Here is a 22,113-nt window from a genome sequence, read left to right as displayed (position 1 = left end):
GACAATGAACACGGAGTACAGTACAGATGATATCGTTTTGCTTGCTTTTATTCAGCATGGTCAAACTGACAGAATCCTCGTGCAGAGATACTTAATTGGCAAGTCATGACACTATCTTACATGTGTTCCGGATGATTCTGCAAACAAGTGATGAACTCTTTGAGAGACTTCCCTTCATAGCAGATCAGGTAGACGTTTACAAATAATGGAAACCTGGGAGAAATGCAATTGCTAAAATAAAATTTCATGCAAAATACAACCAATTTAAATTTTTATCAGCAAGGTCATTTTTAGTTGGGTTTTCGGAACACTGCTGGTGCATGATGTAAACTTTATCATAAGGACAGAATACTATCAAAATATATTAATTTAAAGCACTGTAGCAAGTATGAATGGGAGAATATCAATTTCTGTTTCTCTGTGTCTCAAGTCCAGTTCTCAACATTTCCACGTCAATTTGCAATTTTTTAAAAATAGAAAAGCCTCATGAAAATTCACCAGCTTTTAAAAGCTGATTTATCATACACATTATTTACAAATCAATTTTCTATAATTTAATGCATTTTGTATGTTATTTTCACTTAGATGTGCACTTTATCCTACTATATGCGTTTTGTAAACATTGCTTGGCCATAGAACTACATGCAAAATTCAGAGAAGTATGAATTTTGAATGATGACTGTGTTTTGGTTCCCATACCTTCTCGGAAAGCGTGAATTATGTAAGTTCACCTTTAAATACAAACTTCTTCCCCAACTCTAGTGATGGCTCACAACAGAGACACCCAAGAGATTTTCTATGGCCAAAGGAACCAGCAAAGTGCAGACTTCTCAGGCAGGGTATTTACTAGAAAGTTAAGCTACATACTTGTCAACCATTTTCTTCTGCTTCAGGATTTTGTAGACTTCAGCAGATGTTTGAGGCCCTTGTAGCTTTTGCCCATTCAACATTTCTTTTTCTAGCTGTTCAATTGTCTGGAAATTATTTTTAAAGAGTTGTTAAATCATTTGTATTTGGTTTAAAGGAAACTGCATCACTAAACTCTATTGAAAGCTAAGTAATAAATGTGAAAGTGCTAAAGCCGGAACTCCCTTTGTTCTCTTTTGCAAAGAATGGAAATAATAATTTTGTGCAGACTCCCAATCTAAGCAATACCCGAGATTTACTTATACAGACGAAAAACGTATGTGTTTTAAATTAGGACAAGCATCTCTATTTGGTATTATTTCCGGCTAAACTCTCTGTGTGACACTAGAAAGCCCACACAGCTATCATGATGACTAGTGGCAGATACCCACCACTGATATGTCTAATCTTTTAAAGCCATCTAAGTTGAAGACCATCACATTTTCTGGGAATGGATACCAGTTACATGGTGTGAACAACTGTGTCCCTTTCTTTGTTCTGAATCTCCCACCATTATTTTTTACTGGATGGTGCCTGGTTATATTATGAAAGGTGGAAAGAGAAGAGCTTCTTTCTACTTTCTCAACATTATGCCCAATTTAGAAAGGTTAACGTCACACAATGTCAGTTATTACCAAGGGGCCTTGGTCACTACCACTGGTCTCATCCACAAACAAATGCATGCTGTAATATACTAATTAGATATGCCCCCTGCCCTCATAAGTAAATGCAGAATATTATTGGGAAAGGGCTGATAAGACAAAAGTGTACCCATTACAGCAATTAATATCGGGGGGCACTTACTTTTCCACCACGCGCAAAAGCTTCAGCCACCTTCCTGTTGCGTCCCCCGTAGCATGTGGTAATCAGATCAGCAACACCACAACTTTCCAGAAATGTATTTATTACTACGGGGCCTTTGCAAAAGAGTCTGGCAAAGGCAATCATTTCCATCAGGCCCAGACGAATCACAGCTGCCTTGGTATTGTCACCTTGGCCCAACCCATCACAAAAACCAGCCCCTACTGCAACGATATTCTAAATCCAATTGGGATGGGGAGAAAAGGAGAGTGAAGAAAAAAAATCACATGAGACAAAGGCATCACATTTAATGACTTGAGAAAGCATGAATGCTTAGCAAAAGGTGCCATTCACAAATGCATTCTCCATTCAATTGCTCCTAAATGCCCCCAAGTGCAAAACTGCATGCAATTCAGTGGTCTATTCAGAGATATTCAGCAAATGGTGTCGGCAAGTTTGGTCACTGTAAGAAGTGCTGCTGCAGTAGAAGAATATGCTGCTAAAATATGTCTTGGTTGTGACAAGCCACACTTTCTCCACAGGATCAAAGCAGTTGGTGAGACATTTCCATAGAATCGAAACAGCTAATGAGGTGTATCTTTGTATTGAATGTTTTTAAGTGAGATAGTGATATGAGGAAGGGATCATAGCTCTGTAGCACATGGTTTTTAGGCGGAAGATCCCAAATTCCCTTGCATCTCAAATTAAAAGCATCAGGTAGAGGGTGATATTAAAGGGCCTCTGCTAATGACAGCAATGGATGGGACAGAGCTGATCTACAAATAGTCTGACCTAGAAGAAAGCAACTTTGGATGTATTATAGAGTAACGCCTATGGTGTTGTGTGGACGCTGGTTTTTCTTCCTCTATCAGAAACAAGTGTTTCACAACTCATTATAGTGGACAAAAGTGTGTGCATGTTGTCCCACCTTCAGCAAATCTCTAAAAAGTACTTTATCATATGTCCTACGAACTCCAGTGCAGACGTTTAGAAAGTCATCTAAAAAGTGCCCAACATAAAACTAACAGATCTCGCTTAAAAAAAGAAGTCATTGGACATATTTTCCCGCTGTCTACATCAAAGCCCAGAAAACTCACTTGAGAATAGTATGTCCAAAGGATTCCTTTTTTTCTGAGGTGACAAGTCACATATATTTGCTTCCTAATTGGCAGCAGCGATTTAACAACCAGCTATTGTCCAACCTATATCAAGGCCATTTTTAATTAGTATAGAAAGTGGGATATAAGTGCAATTCTATCCAGTGGCTCCGGCACGGGAGGGGTGGGTGGAGAGCAATGGCACCCCACTGGGATCGCACTGCCGAGGGCGGTACGCTCCTCCCACCCCCCACTCCTCTTCCTTTGCCAGTGGTTCTACCAGTTTACAGATTTGTAAAGCCAATGAACAAATGAATGAGAAAACAAATGAAATTTTTTTGAAAGCTTAGCTGGCCACACAGATTGCAAAAACTTTAACTGGCTTCACAATATTTGATTTTGAATTACTCACTTTTAAGGCTCCACAGAGCTCCACAGTGTCACAGTCATCTACCACAGTAATTCTGAAATTTGGGGTTTGAAACAACTCTTTATAGATCTTCCCACTTTCAGCATTTTTGCAACCTACGGAAAGAAGCACAGCAAATTAGGATTGAGGTGATGGCCAAGTAACAGCATATCATATGACTTGGATTTAAATGGAAGCATCTCTTCTAATCTCAGCTATGCTTGTGACTCACCATTAGATATACCCAAACCCAGTAAGCTTTCTATAGGGAGAGATGCTCAATAATGTTTAAATATGCTTTCAGTGCTGTGTTATTGAAAACACAAGTGCCTGTTTTCAAATGCTACATACATTTCCATTTGCAAAATGATGGGCAATAATAATAATAATAAACCACCTGGGTCAGCTGTGGTATCAGTGAGATGTAGAGGTTAAAAGTGTTGGACAAAGGAGACCCAGATTCAAATTCCCACTCACCCATGAATCTTATTGGGTGACCTTTGACCAGCTGCTACCTTTCATTCTTACAGGGGTGGGCAGAACACTGCAACAACAAACAAAAAAGTTGGCAAGGGTTTTTTGGGGGGTGGGGTGGGGGGGAAAGTCTCATCACAGCAGCTATAGATCCACAGCTATATCTTCCAGATCACCACAAAGTGGAGCAGGGGGAACATTCTGGATCTATATTCTGAATAAGTGGACTGTACTGATCCCTGGTTTAGTCATTTGTCTTTAAAAACAGAATTACCAATGGTGGTTTCACAGAACTTTTCATCTGCCACTTCGTTTGCGATGTTGGCTCCCATGAGTACACTGACTTCTATGCCCAGCTTCTCTCGAATGATATCCGATATGAGTTTCAGTCCTTTAGGGCCTTCGTCTATGCCCTGTTTAACAGGAAGGCAGTGAACAAAAGTAAGACTAGCCTTCCTTGCACTTCAGTAGATGAAACATAGATCTGATCCTGTTGTACTCTATGAAACTGAGCACGTGCAGGAGCCGTTTACAACAAAGGGTAATGGGAACAGACAGCACGTTGTCGGGATGATATATATCTTGGTTATGACCCACACAGTGCATTTATCTTAAGATTGTTTGATGTGTGTTACATAGCCAACTTTTAATATAATAACATAAGCTTTAGAAAATAATATATGTGGGGGAGCAACTAGTCCAGGCATGTCCAACAAGTAGACCGTGATCTACTGGTAGATCATTGGACTTCAGTGGTAGATCATTGGCTCCCCCAAAGAAGCTGAACAACTGTGGCTCCCCTTAAAAAAGCTCAACATTTTACCTCCTCCCTGAAAAAACTCAACAACTTTGACCCGAACCCCCCAAACATGGCCCTTCCTCCTTCCTTTAAAAAATCTCAACAACTTTGACCTGAACCCCCAAAAAGGGGGTAGATCACTGCCAGTTTTTAACTCTGTGAGTAGATTGCAGTCTCTTGGGAGTTGGCCACCCCTGGACTAGTCCATTCCAAATATGGCACTTTCGCCTTCTGTTCTGCAGCTTGGGGTGTCCATAGCTCTTGAAACCAACCCAGACGCATGGTTCATTCAAACTGCAGGCAGAGGGGGAGTCTGCACTAGAGTTACTATTATTTATCACCCAAGTCAGGTTACAACAATTAAAACATAACGTTAGAAACAATTTTGTCTGCACCCCATAGGAGCCAACTCCTAGGGACAATGGGGGCTTCAGCCTTCCCAATAAAATATTTGAGGGGGCTTTCCCCCCCAAAAAAAATTGATGGGCATTCCCATTCAAATAGTGTGTGTACCATGTCATGTAATGATCTCAGGCATGCAAGCAAGCCCCGATAAGAAGTAATGACTTTCCAGAGTTTTATGTTACGTTTATTTACAAAACAAAAACCCACACATCTAGAGCACGGCTTCTCACCTGCTCACATAGATGATAGTATGTCAGTCTGAACTTCCTCCCCTTTCACAGCAAGAAGGATGCCAAATTCCCGCCCTTCCTCTCTTTCCCTTCCATTGTCCTCTGACCTTATCCAGTCTCCTATAATGGGGACTGGGGGGGGGCTGGCCTTCCCCCTCCCCACTTCCACTCAACACACTCTCAGTCCTCTGCTTATCTGTTGATTGCCTAGCAACACTTCAGCTGCCTCCTAACTCTCCCGCTTCTTGAGAGCTAACAGTGTCTTCTTCTGCAAGGGGGGTTGAACTACCCCTTCTCGGCTTTGTCAGCCAGCTCTCATCCGCAGTTGGTGTCTCACTTAAACCAGTTTCTGAGTCTGACTCTTCCCCTGCGCTCTGGTGAGCCACGTTCCTGACACATTATCGATTATGCGGGGCGGGGCTTACCTGGGCCCCCACAATATTTTATTCAGGTTGGCGCCCCTGCTTCACCCTATATGCAGTCATGACCCTGGAAATTTCACTGTTCCGTTTTCTCCCTAACTGGTCCCACCCCTTGGGAAAGGTTCACAAATTACCTTGATTAGTGTAATTCCAATGGCTCCTTTTTTTACATGGCCAGTTAGCTGCTCACAGATTTTAGGAATGAACTGATGAGGTATAACAAATATTATAATGTCTGCACCATTTACTGTTTCTACTGGGTCTGCTACAGCAACCTGAGACAAAAAAAGAAGAAAGTTTAAACATTATATTATTGAAAACAAACAAGGGCAGCAGATATCCAGCAGTGTTTCCCATAACAGCAAGAGTGGATTGAGATGACATTCACATATATACACATTTTGAGCATACAATGTGTATTTCCTGGGGTTGCGCTTGCAGGAAGGCACATCCATATATGCAACACAAGTATTTCTTGCAGCAGTCTTAATATGGCCTGCTCTCCTGAATTGAGGTCTGTACAAAATAACATTGATCTACTAACTCACATGAAAACACAATGTGTTTTCATAACTGCACATGATTTTTTGGAGAGAGAGAGAAACCACGCTTTTACATTTATATTCTAGAGATATTTAGTAAAAATAGATTTAAGCTTTGCATCTGATAAACTTCTTGAAGTATCTTAGCTCAGTTCTCTTAACAACCTAATTCTATCAATGTTTGCTCAGATGTCGTGCACATTCTACAATTTGGGACACAATGGTCTACAGCTCCTCATAGTATTCTGGAATACCAAGTAGGACTGGAGACAATGTATTTAAGCCCAACCAACTGCAAAACTCACCAGGTCCTTGCATTGTTCTGGCAGCTGTGCCAAGATTTCTTCTTTAGTTTAGATAATGCACAACTCATATCAATGCCTCTGTGTACCTATGCTGCTCTTTAATCAATTGTATTAACCTTCTGATATATTTTGAGTCCAATTCCCTTCTCAGTCTGCTTCTGGGAATGCTGCACAGCTGTTCTGCTATGTTGTTGTTGTTTTTAAAGAAAGGGCAGATTTTTCTAAGCTTGAGGATTGGGGTTGGGGTGGAAGAAAGCCAAAAAGGAGAAGCATGGGAATAGGGTGTTTAGCTCACAATGTTAAGCACGAGTCTTATAAAAAGTGAGCAACCCAAAATGCAGCTATTGTATACTAAATTCCCAGCGTGGAAGCAGCCTTTGTTAATTTGAATTGCATACCATTATGGCCCAACTACACTACCTTTAAAACCTGAAACTACAGTTAAGAAGTTACACTGAACTTACCACGTTATGGGGTAGCTTATGCCCTGGGAGATACTTCACATTCTCATGGTCTTGGTTAATTATTTCTGTGAGTTTTCGCCCATCGATTTGCTCTTCAAATACCCACATATTTATAGTAGGGTGAAATTTGAGGGATTTCTCGGTATTTTTGCCTATGATTTTCGCAATGGCAGTTCCCCTTTAAAAAAAGAAAAGCGGTGGGGGGGGGAGGAAAAGAAGGCAAATAATTAAAGGCAGGGTTAATTGCATCCCCATTCACCAGAAGCGTATGGTTGCACAAGCACTATATCTCAAGAATTTAGACACAAGCAAAATTGGCATAGCAATTTGGATTTAGCAAACTTTATAAAGCTTTACCTCCTATAGTAAATTTCACAAATGGCTACCAATGTGTGTACTACTGGAATGCTACAACATATGTACTGTACATATGCACTGCTTGTGCACTTTGGATGGTCATTTTGGTGCTGCTAACAAAGGAGTTTGACTTCATCCCTGGAGGTGCCCTCTGTTATCTTTCGAGACAGATGGATGCCAAAACCAACACCCCACATCAAAATTCCATGTGGGGTTTTTTAGCTAAGAAATTGGCAGTTTAGATACATACGTCATATTTAGACGTTAAAGAGTTTAACTGAGGAGGAAGTATGGTTTCCCCTTTAAAGAGTTGTGTGCACAGTTAGTCTAGAACTGCTTCTCCACCTAGTGCAGAATTCAGGGCAAGAAGGTCTGAGCATATTACACTGATCCTGGTCCGACTGGCTGCCAATCAATTTCCAGGCCCAGGTTTTGATCAATAAAACCTTATGGCTCAGGACCACAATACCCCCAAGGACCACCTCTCACCATATGAGCCTATCTGAACCCTGAGATCATAATCTGAGGCCCCTTCTTCATGTGCCTCCTCCATGAAAGGTCCAGAGAGTGGCAACATGAGAACGGGCCTTTTCTGCAACAGTTCCCTGTTTGTGGAATACTCTCCCCAGGGAGGTTCACCTGGCACCTTCATTATACACCTTTAGGCGCCAGGTGAAAGCATTCCTCTTCAACCAGGCCTCGGGGTGATTGATATCCAATGCCCTTTTAAATGTGATGTGGAGGGGTGATTTTTGGCTTGTTTTTGTTCTTATTTTTAGTCTGTATTTTGTGGTTTTTATATTGCAAATTGTTGTGAACCACCATGAGATCTACAGATGAAGGGCAACTTAATAAATGAAAATAAAAATGGGGAGAAATGTCGGGGAACATACTACTGTACACAAAAGAGTACATGAACCTTACTTGAATTATCACACCATCTTGCCTAATCTCTATAACAACAATTCCTAGTGCTTTTCTCCTTGTTTCATGCAAATAGAAAGGAGACCAGGACTTCTGTCCCCCAGAGGTGTCGCAAGAGGGGTGTGGCAGGTGCGCTTTGCCCCAGGTGTCATGCCTAGGGGGGTGACAAACTCCTGGGCAGATCGGCGTGGCAGCACTCGCACCCCTAGTGGGCAGATTTTCGCAATTGCCGCAATTGCTGCAGGGAAAATCTGCCTGCTGATTGCGCACGTACGCCCGGTGATCAGCCTGCCCCCCCCCCGGTGGGTGGCGTTCGCTCCCCCCAGCAGGCAGTGCTTGCATCCCCAGTGGGCAGATTTTCATGATTGGCGGGCAGATTTTCAAGATGAATATCGCGCCAATCATGAAAATCTGCCTGCAAGGGATGCGAACGCCGCCTGCCACGGCGCACCCGCCTGGGAGGCTAGCCCCGCCCCCTGCTCCGGGTGCCAGAGCACCTAGCTTCGCCACTGCTGTCCCCTCTGGGGCAACATCAGAGTGTCACCATTGCAGATCCAGTGAAGTTACACTCTATTTTTCTAAGCCCATTAATGATATTCAAGGTCATTCAAGCAAACACAACATCCTCAGGGGAGCTATATCTGAGTGCCTTGTGTTGTGACTGAACAAGTGAAAGTAAAACAGAACCTGGGAGTCCCAAAATTCACTCAGCAAAATTGTATCTCTGGCTGCTGGCAGAAATGTAAGCAACATAGAGCTACAGCCAAGAGACCAGTTGAAAAGCTTTTCAAATTAGTAGTACAAATAAAGTTGGGTTTTCAGGAGGTCCGAGTCTGTTGAGCTACCACAGACTTCACACATAAGCTTCAAAAACCCATCTCTCTGAAGTTAGAACTTAAATCAATCTTTAAAATGTTGGCAATACCTTCTTGCATATGTCTGTGTCAAGCATATCTAAGGCAAAGGTCTTCTCAGCTGAGAGAAGGCTGCTAGATCAGCATTGAGGATCTCTCTGCCTCACTGAGCCATGTCCTAGTAGCTGTCTTCATCAGAAGGCAAAAAGCTTTTGACAGCTTGTACATTTCTTTATTAATACTGTATATTTATATTTTCCTAATGACTCTACAAGGTAGCTTGTGATACCTATTAAATCTGGATGATTGAATTCAGGTTCACAAGTTATATACAACAATCTAGCAGAGCTCCTAACCCGGGTCATCAGCAAGATTTCTCCTAGTCCAGGGATGCAGAAACCGGTGGCCCACCAGAGATGAGCAGACAAACTAGCTACTCCTTAAGACTCTCCAAGCAAAATGTTTGCACATGGCTTAGTCACACTGATTAAAGAAAAGTAAACATTTGCATAGGGTGGGGGATTCAACTCCACGTTTGTGATTGTGAGTATTGAACAAGGACAATGGTTGTTCCAGAGTCCAGACCAACACATCTGAAAACAGGAAGGTGTGGTACTGAGCTGTCCAAAAATCAGCTTCGCATATGTCATACCTGACATCAGTTTGATGACCACATTTTCAAAATGTTGATTTTGTTTGTCAGTTTAACAGCTAATAATAACATTATTCCAGCTTCACTGGAAGGACAGATCCTGAAGCTGAGGCTCCAATACTTTGGCCACCTCATGAGAAGAGAAGACTCCCTGGAAAAGACCCTGATGTTGGGAAAGATTGAGGGCACTAGGAGAAGGGGACGACAGAGGACAAGATGGTTGGGCAGTGTTCTCGAAGCTACGAACATGAGTTTGACCAAACTGCGGAGGCAGTGGAAGACAGGAGTGCCTGGTGTGCTCTGGTCCATGGGGTCACGAAGAGTCGGACATGACTAAACAACAATAACAATAAAACCAAAAACAGCAGCAAATCGGAAACCATTATGGAAAATAAAGATTTCAAGATCTGAATATGAAACCTCCAAAAACAACTAAGAAGCCAATGTTTAGTATGCAAGGGGTGGTTTAGATGTTTTTGAAAGTACAGTACAGTATTGCTGACCATTGAACTTTCACATCTATTTTGGTAGCTTAATGTAATGCAACCCTGACTGCAAATGTTACAGATAAGCTTGGAGGTTAGTGTCTCTGACTCAACTCACAAACAAAAAAGCTCAAAATTTTCCCCCACCTCTGAAGGACTCTGACTTGTAGCCTATCACATGAGAGCTGCATCAGCATTTTGGGGTGCTGGTGGGATGTGGGGGGTGGGTTGCAAGACCAAACGTCTAACCTCTGTTATACACAACCATTCTGCATGCATACATGAAAGGCACAATTCTTATTTCTTGTAGGGGAGCCAGACATCTTTACTGAAGGTGGTTCCTTTGTAGCCAAGATATCACCAAAAAGTTGGTATTTGAAGCTAGCTACCCATGCTATGCTGTTGTGTCTGGGGGCAGCTTTAATTGTGGCTCATTTTGAGTTTGGGTGCAAATAAGAGGCCTTTACCAGGATTGGTGCCATGTCTGAGGGAACTTGCTAGGAGTCACCTTGCCCAGGGTTCCATCAAACCTAACAATGACCCTCTGGTGCCCATACCCCAGTGCTGCATTCAGTCTTTCAAAGCTTACCAAGGGACTAGTGAAGATGCTTTGGGCACCAGAGAAGCTACATGGGTGGAGTTCCATGAGAACAGCACAGCTCCAGCTACCCAGTACACCCTTGGCTCAGCAACTAAGCAGTTGTAACAGCCACCATCATTTTCCATATATCCAGTGCGTTCAAGTGCCACCCCTGAAGTGTAGGATCTGCTACTGTCAATCTCCATGCTGCTAGAGCTTCCAACCCAACAAAGGAACTGTAGCCATGCAACTGGGAGTGGAAAAATTGCAAGTAGCAGGCAAAGCACAAGGAGCAGAACATCCATATTTTATCTGTTATGGTACATTTCTGGTGCATTGAGTCTTAAGGAACCTGCCTACCTTCCTGCAGGGCTTGCCTTCATATAATAATATAATAATAATTTATTATTTATACCCCACCCATCTGGCTGGGTTACCCCAGCCACTCTGGGCGGCTTCCAACAGAAGTGTTAAAATACAATAATTTATTAAACATTAAAAACTTCCCTAAACAGGGCTGCCTTCAGATGTCTTCTAAAAGTCTGGTACTTGTTTTTCTCTTTGACATCTGGTGGGAGGGCGTTCCACAGGGCCGGTGCCACTACCGAGAAGGCCCTCTGCCTGGTTCCCTGTAACTTGGCTTCTCGCAGCGAGGGAACTACCAGAAGGCCCTCAGCACTGGACCTCAGTGTCCTGGCAGAACGATGGAGGTGGAGACGCTCCTTCAGGTATACTGGACCGAGGTCTTTTAGGTGGATTTAAGGTGTCAGTTTGTACCTTAAATGTGGAGTTGGTACAGTTCATCCATGCTACACTCTGTGGGATCTGTCACTACTTTGCTCCCTTTCATCTCCACCCACTCCCTTTTCACTCCTTAAAGAGGTGTAATCTCTGCCTAACTATCCAGACAGGAGGAATCTTGTGCTGCCCTTGGCTGTTGTGTCCCATCTCACATGATCAGTCTTTTCTTTCTTTCTTCATACAAACAATGGTGAATTTGCACCAAACCACTCATTGTGACATCATTCTAGTACGCCACGAAGAGAGAAAAGTTAAGAATAAAATACACAAATCCTCCCTGTTTTTTTCAAGCTCAACCTCCACCCCGCTTAACATAAATTCTGAAACTTGCCCAGGGTTTACATTATGGAGTATGCATCTCTAAGATCAAGGAGTTATAAAGCTCACCAGAAAACGTCACCAAGGTGTACAGCCATAATGAAATTTGTGTAGTTGTAGGTTCTATTTATTTATTTAGTATTGTTATTGTGGAATAAGAACAAAGCCCCTTTCATTGGTGTGGATTTCTAGGAGAGTGCCCAAACTGGATGTTAAGATAACAAAGACCTGTCTCTGAATTCACTGTTCTTTGAAAGAATGGAAAAGTAAGCATAAATCTTTATGTAAATCTTAGCATAGTAATCTGAGAACGTACATGGAAAGGACAGGGTGGGGAAGACAGGGAGAAATAGGTATGGCTATAATTAAGTCTCGGCCTGTCGGTCAGGGTGTGTGCAACATTTCTCTCTTGAGAGACCAGAAACTCCTGCAAATAAACTACGTAACATTCAATTTCATAGATGGTATCAAATTATTCCACGCTGCGAGGACATGACTAAAAAAAAAAGTAGGTTTCTCTGTTGGTCTAGGAAATAAATTTTAAAAATCAAAAGTGTCCTTTTTGGTCAGTGTTAGAAATTTTTTAAGTTGGGTCCTATTAACTGTGCTGGTTGGTCCTAATGACTTTCACTTGTACCTACATGAAGCTACTATGGAAAGAAAACGCTTGAGAAGAATAAAGAAACACCTTCCCTTCCTGATGCACAACCACCATCTTGCTCTGCAAGTACACATTAGAAAATAGCACCCATGCTGGCTTTCGATGATGCACTGCTACTGTATTATGAAAGCACAGTAATAATATCACATCTAAAACAAATTTGGGAAATTAATCCCAAACTGATTTCAAAAGGGTGTGTGCGTGTATAAAATGTACAACAGTTTCATGCCTGTTTCCCCTAGCACTTTTTCTCCCAGGGGAACTCAGCCTGTCACTGGATATGTTCCCTTTGAGGCCAATGTTCTAGTCTGATCTGCAGGAGCTATAGAAACACAGGAAGCATGATTCAGACTGGAGATGGAAATTCTGCAAAACAAGCAAACGGTTCCCTCTCACAAAACTCTGGAAGGCTGTAGTCCAAAACATGTCTTAGGGAAGCATGTGGGGCATTTCCCCCGAGTAAACTGGTACAGGTCTGTCGGTCTGTCCGTCTTTCTAGTCTGCTCCATTGGTCTACACAGCGTTTCTGCTTGGATTACAGAACTGCTCCGCACTTGTCCCTTACTTTATAGCAGGGGGCCAACCTGTAGCCCCCCGCTACTGCGGAACTACAGTTCCCAGCACCCCTGAACATCGGTCCTGCAGCCTAGGACTGATAGACTGTCCAACAACAATGGGAGCGCAAGAGGCTCCTCTTTCCTGTTTTTATAAGGTACTAGCATTTCAGGGGAGCCAATGCAGCCCCATAGAACATAACAGATGCACCGTCAGCACTAGCATGTCTACTCAGCAGGAAGCCCTATTGGATTCAGTTGGGCTTACTCCCAGGTAAATGGGGTGGGATTGCAGCCTAAGCAACCTCGTCTGCTGGTTTCCTCTGGACTCTCGTTGGGAACGATCGGGGCAATCCAAAGGCAATTAAATTTTCTAAGGTGAAGCGGGGGAGGGGCTGGCATCATAGCTGTCAAGTTTTCCCTTTTCTCGCGAGGAAGCTTATTAAGGATAAGGGAATTTCCCTTTTAAAAAGGGAGAATTTGACAGCTATGGCTGGCATTTTTGCGCAGATGTCCAAGTTAGGACAGATATGGACTACCTGGATATGAATGCAGAGCGAGAGAGGAAAGGTGCGGAGAGGGCTGGGCTGACTCCCTCCGCGCTTCCTCGCCCCCTCTCTGGATAGCCCTTCGGGCACCCTCGGCTTTTGTTGCAAGGCTCGCTCCAGAGAGAGAGACGCTTGGACCTCTTCTCGGCGAGGGCGCACATGCACCCAGCTCTTGGGTGGGTGGCTGGGTGAGTGAGTACCGTAGGTGGCTCTCCGCCCTCTGCCCCCCTGCGATTCCCACTCGGCTCTGTCCGAGTCGTACTCACCAGTTCCCGGAACCGATAATGCAGACTTTGAGCGCAGACATGGTGGCTGGGCTCCCCAAGTCGACTCTGGATCCTTTCGCGCCCGGCGGCGTCAAGTTCGGCGCTCGTCCGCTTTAAGTATCCCGGAGGCTGGGAAAGACGTTTGACACACCCCGGCCTGCATGCGCCGCCTTGTCTGCCGGGATCCAGCCCGCGGTGGAGGGAGGTCAGCCCCTAAAGACCAGTCAGAGAAGATCGGGGTCAGGAAGCCCAGCGGGCCGGCGTTGGAAGGGAGAAGTACAGTAGCTCTCTTCCTGCTGGGTGAGCCATTAGGGCAAACAAGCCCTCCCCCACCAACCTCAGGCTGCCCCAGTGGTGGCTGGTGCTCGTTGGGCAGAAGGCAGGGAGGCCAACGGTAGGGGGAGCCAGAGCCAATGTCAGGCAGAAGCCAACCTATCCTCCCTGGTAAGCTCAACATGGATAACGCTGAGGAAACTGACAGCCAGTGTCACCCCCTGGACTGGTTGATTGGAAGAAAAAAGGCTGGCAGATGCTGTGGGGCAGGCTGAGCTTGGTGGGGCAGTTCCCCATTTGCCCTATTGGACCAGCTTACACAGCTTCTGCCAGACCCACCCCCCACCTGCCAGTCTTCTTATAACCAGTCCAGGTACTGGCACCAGCAAATAGCTCCTTCTTTCTCAGTGTTGCCTTCATGGCACTCAACAGGAAAAAGGACAAAACTAGAGTGTGTTGGCTCCTTTCAGCCCTGGGGCAGGCTTTGCTAATCTTTTATAATATGGCGCTCTGTGCAAGACCAACAGTTGACATACCCAAATGGGTCTTCTCAATTTTGCACCCCTTCAACTCAGGGCCGGGGGGGGGGGAACCACTCAGAAGTGTGCATGCACACGAAAGCTCATACCAAAATAAAAACTTAGTTGGTCTTTAAGGTGCTACTGAAGGAATTTTTTTATTTTACTTCGATCCAGACCAACACGGCTACCTACCTGTAACCTGGCCTAAATCCAGTGCTGTTTCAGCATTACCACTCCTAATAGGCACCAGCTAATGCTGAACATTTTTCTTCTTTGGGCTGTGCTCTTGTACCATTTCTGAGCAAACAATGTGTGGAAGGACCAACATCTATTAAATATGAATTAATAGGTTTTTTAATTTGAATTCAACTTAAACATTCTGAGAAAACTGTCAGATTTTATGATTAAAGGAAATATAAATTTTAAGGCCAATATCTTCAGTATTAGCATATTCCCTAATCACTATCTGGACCACAAAACAAACATCTGTTTTATGGCTACTGAACTTTGATTCCTTGATCAATTAAGAATGAGTGGCTGTGGTGCTAATGAGTGGATGTGGTGATGATATATAAGGTAGAGAGTGCACAATGACTGTACCTGCTCTGAGAGCCTTCTCGACTAAGGCTGGAGTATAGATGCCATAAAGTAATCTCTGGGTCTGTTAGTTCAGGATCTGCTATTACAAAACAGAAAGAATAGGTCACACTGGAGAAGTAGAAAACTGATCCCATTCACCTGTGAGCAAGCACCATTGAACATGGACAGGATTCCTCCAATGCATAATGATCTATAATTATTTCCACTCAGCCTGAATTGGTAAGATTATCTTGAATTATGGAAGATCTGTCTGTCAACAGTTATTAGCTAAAACAGATCAAACTTTCAAATGGCTTGTAAATCTTGTTAAACAATTTTTAAAAGTCCAACAGAAACATGCGGAACCTGCAATGCAGAATCATGGACTTGACACCCAAAATAAAACAAGGTGACTGTCTAGATATTCTGAATTAATGAACCTATAAATCAAAAGTGTGATATTTGTGCATTTGTGTGTGGCAGATGTTTTCAATAAGAGGTAACTAAAAAAAATAAAACTGACATCATGACAAGCAAATTGAGTAATTAATTGCTTACTATAGCAAGTAAATAGTGTTGCTTTAAAGATTGGCTAGCAGTTTCTGTGGTTGAATTATAACCAATTGCCATAAAGACCATTCAAAGACTTTGCATGGTAGGCCTATGTTTCTGTTTTCACTCCAATGCTTGCCTATCATCCTGAATTGCAATTTGTGTTGTCTTATTTTTAATGTTAAAAAAAAGCAAAAAAAGTCACAGGGAAGAGTCACAGAAAAATGTTTTTTTTAAAAAAAATTCTAAATATTCCCAAGCAGAAAATGGGTTTAATTCATACACGATTACTGTTATTGGACAAAGACAACCACGTGAAGGCAATGGAAGTGATCCAAGGTACATTAGCTTAGGGCAGTGTTTCTCAACCAGTGTGCCTCCAGATGTTTTGGGACTACAACTCCCATCATCCCTAGCTAGCAAGACCAGTGGTCAGGAATGATGGGAGTTGTAGTCCCAAAACATCTGGAGGCACACTGGTTGAGAAACACTGGCTTAGGGAACCCATGGAATTTCACACGTAACAAACTCTGGCTGCATGTGCACCATACATTTAAAGCAAATGGCCTCCCTCCTGGGGAATGTAAATTTACAATTTACAGACCTACAATTCCCAGAATCCTGAAACCATAGGAGAACTCATGTGCATTAAAATGTGCTTTAAATATATGGTGCGCACACAACCCATATATTGACTCAAGCAGGCTTCTACCTGCTAGGATTAACAATGCTAATAGTGTTTCATGCGGCATAAAGAATCCTAGTTTGGGGTGGGTAGGTGGGCAATGTATGTTGTTTTATCAGAACTAGACCCCAGCCCAGCCCTACCAGTCGTGCTTCACAGATCCTTAGCTCCAGGGAAACACAGCTTTGCCCTTTTTGCCAGGCAAAGATTGCTCTTCCCCCGCAGTCATGAGCTAATCCACAAAACTGGAGTATCAGGACCACAATTAAGCAAAGGGAAGCAGATTGCCATGTTGCCATAGGAACTGGTGCACACAAAAAACCCAGCAGAAATAATGGTAATGTAGTCTTTAGGAGGTAAAGCCCCATGACTGAGGAAGCAAAATTAACTCAGCACATTTGATGCAGCTATTAATATAATTGTGTTAAGATACAAATAGACCAAGAGGGAATTGAAGTATCAAAGCTGAAGAAGAAAACAATGTGGCTGATGAAACAATATTATTTCTTTCTTTCTTTCTCTTGTAGACTCTCTAACTGGTTGTACATACATGCTTGCTAAGCTAACCCTACTCAAAGTATAAAGGTGACCTCAAGCAACACAGTGCATATAGAATAAATTTCTAAATATGTTGAAACACAGGACCAAAGGTGTGATGCTGCAGCTTTTATCTTAGCATCAGGTGGGAATATGACCTCCCTCCTTACTGTTCCTTTACAGGAGCAAATGCTACATTGAACATGCCCATGCCAGAAGCGCGTAGCGTTCTTGTCACCACATGAAGGCCAGCCTTATACAGGTCTGAAGTGGGTCACTGGTGCCGTGAACTGATTGCACAGATTGAAGTTCAGTGGAACTGATCCCAATTCATCTCCAAGTTTTGCCTCAATCTTAAGTATTTCTGATAAATACCCAGAGATCCACTAATCCAAATGCTGAAACAGCATGATAAGGTTAATAATGCAAATCCTTCAAACTCTTTTAGCGGTAGAAACCAGGGAAGCAGGATTGAGGGAAGCTGTAGGAAAGGGAGAACAGGGATGCAGTCTGGTCAGCAACAAAGAACCAAAGACAAATTATGATATACGGGTCAGAGTTTGGGGAAGGGCTGAAGCTCAGTGATTGAGCACAGGTTTTGTATACAAAGGGTCCCAGATTCAGACTTTGGTGCCCCCAGGTAGGTGCCCTGAGAGAGACTCCTGTGTGGCACTATGGAGAGCCAGCCAGCATAGACAAGACTGAAATAGGCAGACTGATAGTTTTACTTAGGGCAACTTTCTGTGTTCCTATGCTACCAGTATATCCTCGGGTACTTTAATTTGGCTTTGTTCTGAACAGATAGTTAACACCCCGACCCCAGTAAAATGAGTCATTTATTCTGCTCCTTCTGACAGCATGCTCTAGCTGAAATTGGGCCATTCCCCTTCCCTATCCATTTGAGGCAAAAGTCATGCATGTTTGAGCTGCATTAATAAATATGTGATTTCACCCCTCAGATAGCTTGATGGTTGTCAGGGGAACATATTTTAAGCTCCCTGAAGCACAAACAGGTTGCTTTTGTTCACATTAGGCATGTGAGCTATTGACTTCTGTGGGTGTGTTAAGTTTGCTACCTACACTTTCAAAGCTACATGTGGTTTGTTTGTGGCACCCAGCTGTCTGCTGTTTGTTTAAAGCTTCAGCGAACCCATTCAGAATAAACCTGAATTGATTACCTGATACAATTTAAGGAGAAAGATTGCAGGTAGGAACTATACATAATCAGAACCAGCATACAGTATATGCTTGGTTTTCCAGTGATCAAGAAAATCAGAAACCATCTAGTAGATATTACTATGTACTGTAGAACACCAGGAGCCATGGAGGGAGCTGAATATTTGTGGCCACTAACCATTCAGTTAAGGTCAGTATTTTCCATGTATTTTTATGTTTCCCTGGATTATAAAGTGTTGTGAATGAATAATAAGGGGAGGGTGTGCATGCAACTGAATGCACTCCCTGAATGATGATAGGGCAAAGTTGACTGAACCTATTATAAGACAAGATGGCCTAACCTTATTCATCTTGTGTGTGGTAGAAGATATTAAGATCTTAATTCTCTGCCAAAGTTCAAGAGTGCCCAGCTGTACTGGAAATAGGTAACCCTCTTTTTATGTTTCCTATGTGAATAGAAGGCAGGAGCACTAATTAAAACCCTTTAACCATCATTAACCAACTAGTATCAAGTGCCATGTAAATCAATACTTTGTAACCCAGCCACATCCTTCGCTTGAAACATGTAACCTGTCACATCATATGATGAAGGAGGTGTGGTGGTTCACCTATCTCTTAGTGTGAGAATTATCATGGTTTGGTAAAACTTAAGATAAGACCTTTCATCATCACCATTAAAAAAAGTGTTTGACATTGTACTGGCTTCTCTTCTTTCACATGTAGTATTTAGTTACAGGTAGGTAGCCGTTTTGGTCTGCTGTAGTCGAAACAAAATTTAAAAAATATTTCCAGTATTTAGTTTGGTCACTAGAGGGAAACAGCAGCTAAATAAAATAAATATACGTTTCTCTTTTGGTTTTAGTGTGTTTCAGGTGTAAGAACTTGATTCATTTTATTTTATTGTGTTTGCCTAAATATTAATGCTGGGAAACTATTAAAGAACAGACTGCACCTATTGCTGGAAGTTTTGAAAGTAGCCTGCTAGGGAAGACACATACTATCCATATGCAAAGAAATAATTTAAATTTTGTAATCAAGAAGCCCCTAGGTAAACATATAAATACAGATAGTTATTTCACTTTTCATAATAATAATAAAAAATCTTTAATACGGTCAAAGACCAGCAAGACTTTTCATATTAAAAGTTCAAGGTTTTCTAATGCCTTGTCTATTAGAAACTGTTAGCCAATCTAGTATACTGTATATTATATAGCCTAATGTACATAAATATTATATATTGCACAGAAATATATATTTGAAACCTGAAAGGCAAAGAATGTTAACAATCATCATATGGAAAGCAGCTGTCAGGCTCACAACGGAAACTATTGGTATCCAGCCAGGGCTCTTCAACTGCTGCCTTGTGAAAGAGCCTTTATTTCTAATGTATTGCAAGCCAAAAGTATGCACATTTTTATAGGAGGGAAATCACTAGATGCATGGTAGAGAACCTGTGACCATCCGGGTGTTGGATCCAGATGCATTCAACTCCCAGCATCCCTTATTATTGACAACCCGGACTGAGGCTGATAGGAAACTGAAATGCAATAATGCCTGCATGCCTACAGGTTCCCCACTCCTATGTACTAACTAGGACATCACAGAGACTAACAGCAAAACTGTGTGCATTTTACTAGGAAGTAAGCTCCATTGTCTATAAACAGGCTTACTAGGGAGTATGTTTAGTATTGCAGTCTCAATTGTTTTAGATCTCATAGGGAACAGCCTATTTCATCAAGGATAGCAGGCATTGTGCATAATGAAAAGTCATGCAGTGTCACACAAGGATGAATGATGAATGCTCCTCCTTCTGTGAGAGTCCACTGTGTTTTTGCAGTATAGGTAGCATCCCAAGGCAGCAAGATCCATGGCTTTGTCTTACTGAGTGGCATATAGGAATGGCTGAACTTCTAGGGCAATGTAAGAGTGTAGAACTGGTGGTACCTTCCAGATGGCTTAGATACCTTCTACCAACTCTAAGGGCTCTGAAAATATCAAGAATAGGCTCTTCTACACTTGTCTTTCATATTTAAATTGGCTTTATCTTTAGCTGAAAAGAACAAAATAATTTGGCTTTTTAAAATATAAGTTTAGCTTCGATCAAGCATGTTCTGGTCCAAAGTCTTATACGTCGCAATTGGCTAGCCTTTTGAGATGCCACAAGATCCATTGGGTTGCAGCCAGCTAAGTTAGAGCACGCTATTTAAATGAATGGACCTAAGTTAGCCATGCCCATTAATTTCAATGGGTTTAGTCTGGGTCGGGCTAAAAAGTGCCCACAAGCCCTTTGTTTTTATTTTGCTGCAACAGACTGGAGCTGCTGGGGCAGCAGAGAACGTCGTGAACAATGCGGAGCAGACGAAAACGAAAATATAAGAGGCTGTTGTGTAAAAATAGATCTCCATACACCCAGAAGTGGGCGCAGAGGGCGCGTTGGCGTGCAGCTGAGTGCAGCTTGCTCCAAGTTCGGTTTCTTCCGCAGAAATAAGAGGATAAAAAAACCTCCAGTGTTTGATTTAAAGGCCCTTCTGGTGTTTTAGGCAGGTATTATTATCACCGTTCGTTATTAACTCCTCCTTCCTGTAAGGGCAGCCCTCCCCCGTTTCCCTTAACAAAGATGGCGCCCCCAGCGCTCACGCCCGCCCTCGGCCTTCACGGGGCGGAGAAACAGGGACGAAAGCGGCGGGGAGCGGCTAAGCCTGACCCGGAAGGGGTGGGAGCGGCTCTGCTACTGCTGCTGCTGCTGCTGCTGCCCTCGGTTCGTGTGGGCTGGGAGCTGCGCCGCTGCTGCTACTAGTCCTGAAAGACGGAGCCTGGCCGAGTGAGGGAGGGGGCTGCAGGAGGGGCGTTTGCTGTTCATGGTGAGACACAAGCCCCAGGCAGGCAGGCAGCCTCTGGGGGAAGGAGGTACAAGACCCAGGCGGCCACCCTCCTTTCGGCGCCAGCATCCCGCCTCTCTGAACAATTGAGGAATTTCCCGCTGCCTCCCCACCACTTATGCGCCCCCCGTGGGATACTAAGGTGCGCGGAGCTGCTCCCCCGGTTTAAACACGCCTTGGGAGCGAGTGCCTGGATCCCACCCCCCTTCCACGTTGCCAACGCAGCTGGCTGCCCTGCTCCCGATTCATTCTCTGGGTGTTCAGGAAACTCTTCTGTTGGATCCCTGGCCTTTCCCCCAGACCTGGCCTTTCCCCCTCCATATTTTCCCTTTCCACCCTTCAAAGCTGCCTTTCGAGCTTATTTCCATATACTTCCTTGCTTCCTCTATGGCCCACATTTTGCCCCATTCACAAAAGTTCCACTTTGGAGTGACCCCTGCTTTTTTCTAAGGATACTTGACAGTTTTCCTCGAGCCCTTGTTGACTTGGCTTGTTGCTGCTACATACAACCTTGCACTCTCCCACCCTTGGGTGGGTGGGGGCCTGACAGGCCCCACCATGCAAAGTGGGGAGCCTGTGTCTACGGCTCCGGCAGCGCCACCGGCAGCGATGAAAGTGTCCGAAAGCGAAGGCAAGCTGGAGATTTTGATCCCAGCCCAGAACTGCACAAGCAAGAGCAGCAGCAGTAGTGGCATCAGCAGCAGTGGGATCAGCAGTAGCAGAGGAGGAAGCACTACCAAAAGCTGGCAGTATAGGTGAGTATCTCTGCTGAAGCCTAGTGGGGACTAACTTGTTGGTATCCCAAGTGGGTTGGTGGTTCTTTTTTTAGGGTGTTGGGGGGAGGAGTATTGAGAAATGGGAAGTATACACCTAAAAGCACCCATGTGTGTCTGATAAAGTTTCTGGTGCAACTGAACTTTTTCACCCCAGAGGCCTAACTCTAAAGTTGCAAGTCTTTTATTCTGGAGGGCTTTGGAATGATAACACAGTAAAATGTGATGGGCCGGAATGTACATTTCTAAATATGCCGGAATACTGAGTGGGCACATGTGGTGGA

General features: G+C 43.5%; 2 protein-coding genes across 2 annotated transcripts in view; one reads left to right on the top strand and one right to left on the bottom strand.

The window, feature by feature from the left end:
• Positions 1-32: 32 nt before the first annotated feature.
• LOC118091959 (glycerol-3-phosphate dehydrogenase 1-like protein) lies at positions 33-14,208 on the bottom strand. The gene is made up of 8 exons (XM_035129601.2): positions 13,855-14,208; positions 6,855-7,032; positions 5,678-5,818; positions 3,962-4,100; positions 3,217-3,329; positions 1,711-1,944; positions 868-974; positions 33-213 (listed from the first exon to the last, which is right to left on the bottom strand). The coding sequence occupies exons 1-8, from the start codon at positions 13,893-13,895 to the stop codon at positions 117-119; spliced, it is 1,050 nt and encodes a 349-aa protein (XP_034985492.1). The 5' UTR covers positions 13,896-14,208; the 3' UTR covers positions 33-116.
• Positions 14,209-20,912: 6,704 nt separating this feature from the next.
• Positions 20,913-22,113, top strand: part of OSBPL11 (oxysterol binding protein like 11) — a 44,365-nt gene continuing 43,164 nt past the window's right edge. The window contains exon 1 of the mRNA XM_035129540.2: positions 20,913-21,811. Coding sequence (XP_034985431.1) covers positions 21,615-21,811 — 197 coding nt within the window. The 5' untranslated portion in view covers positions 20,913-21,614. The remainder of the gene's footprint in view (positions 21,812-22,113) is intronic.

Source organism: Zootoca vivipara, chromosome 1, assembly GCF_963506605.1.
Source record: "Zootoca vivipara chromosome 1, rZooViv1.1, whole genome shotgun sequence".
Classification (NCBI taxonomy): Eukaryota; Metazoa; Chordata; class Lepidosauria; order Squamata; family Lacertidae; genus Zootoca; species Zootoca vivipara.
This window is presented reverse-complemented; position numbering and strand designations above follow the sequence as displayed.

Bases quoted from the DNA above. Each gene is read 5' to 3' on its own strand.
- LOC118091959 (XM_035129601.2), bottom strand. From the start codon at position 13,895: ATGTCTGCGCTCAAAGTCTGCATTATCGGTTCCGGGAACTG. The intron at 5,819-6,854 runs GTAAGTTCAGTG...TTTTTGTCTCAG, and splicing joins ATAAGCTACCCCATAACGTG to GTTGCTGTAGCAGACCCAGT. The intron at 214-867 runs GTATGTAGCTTA...CATTTCTCCCAG, and splicing joins CAGAAGAAAATGGTTGACAA to GTTTCCATTATTTGTAAACG.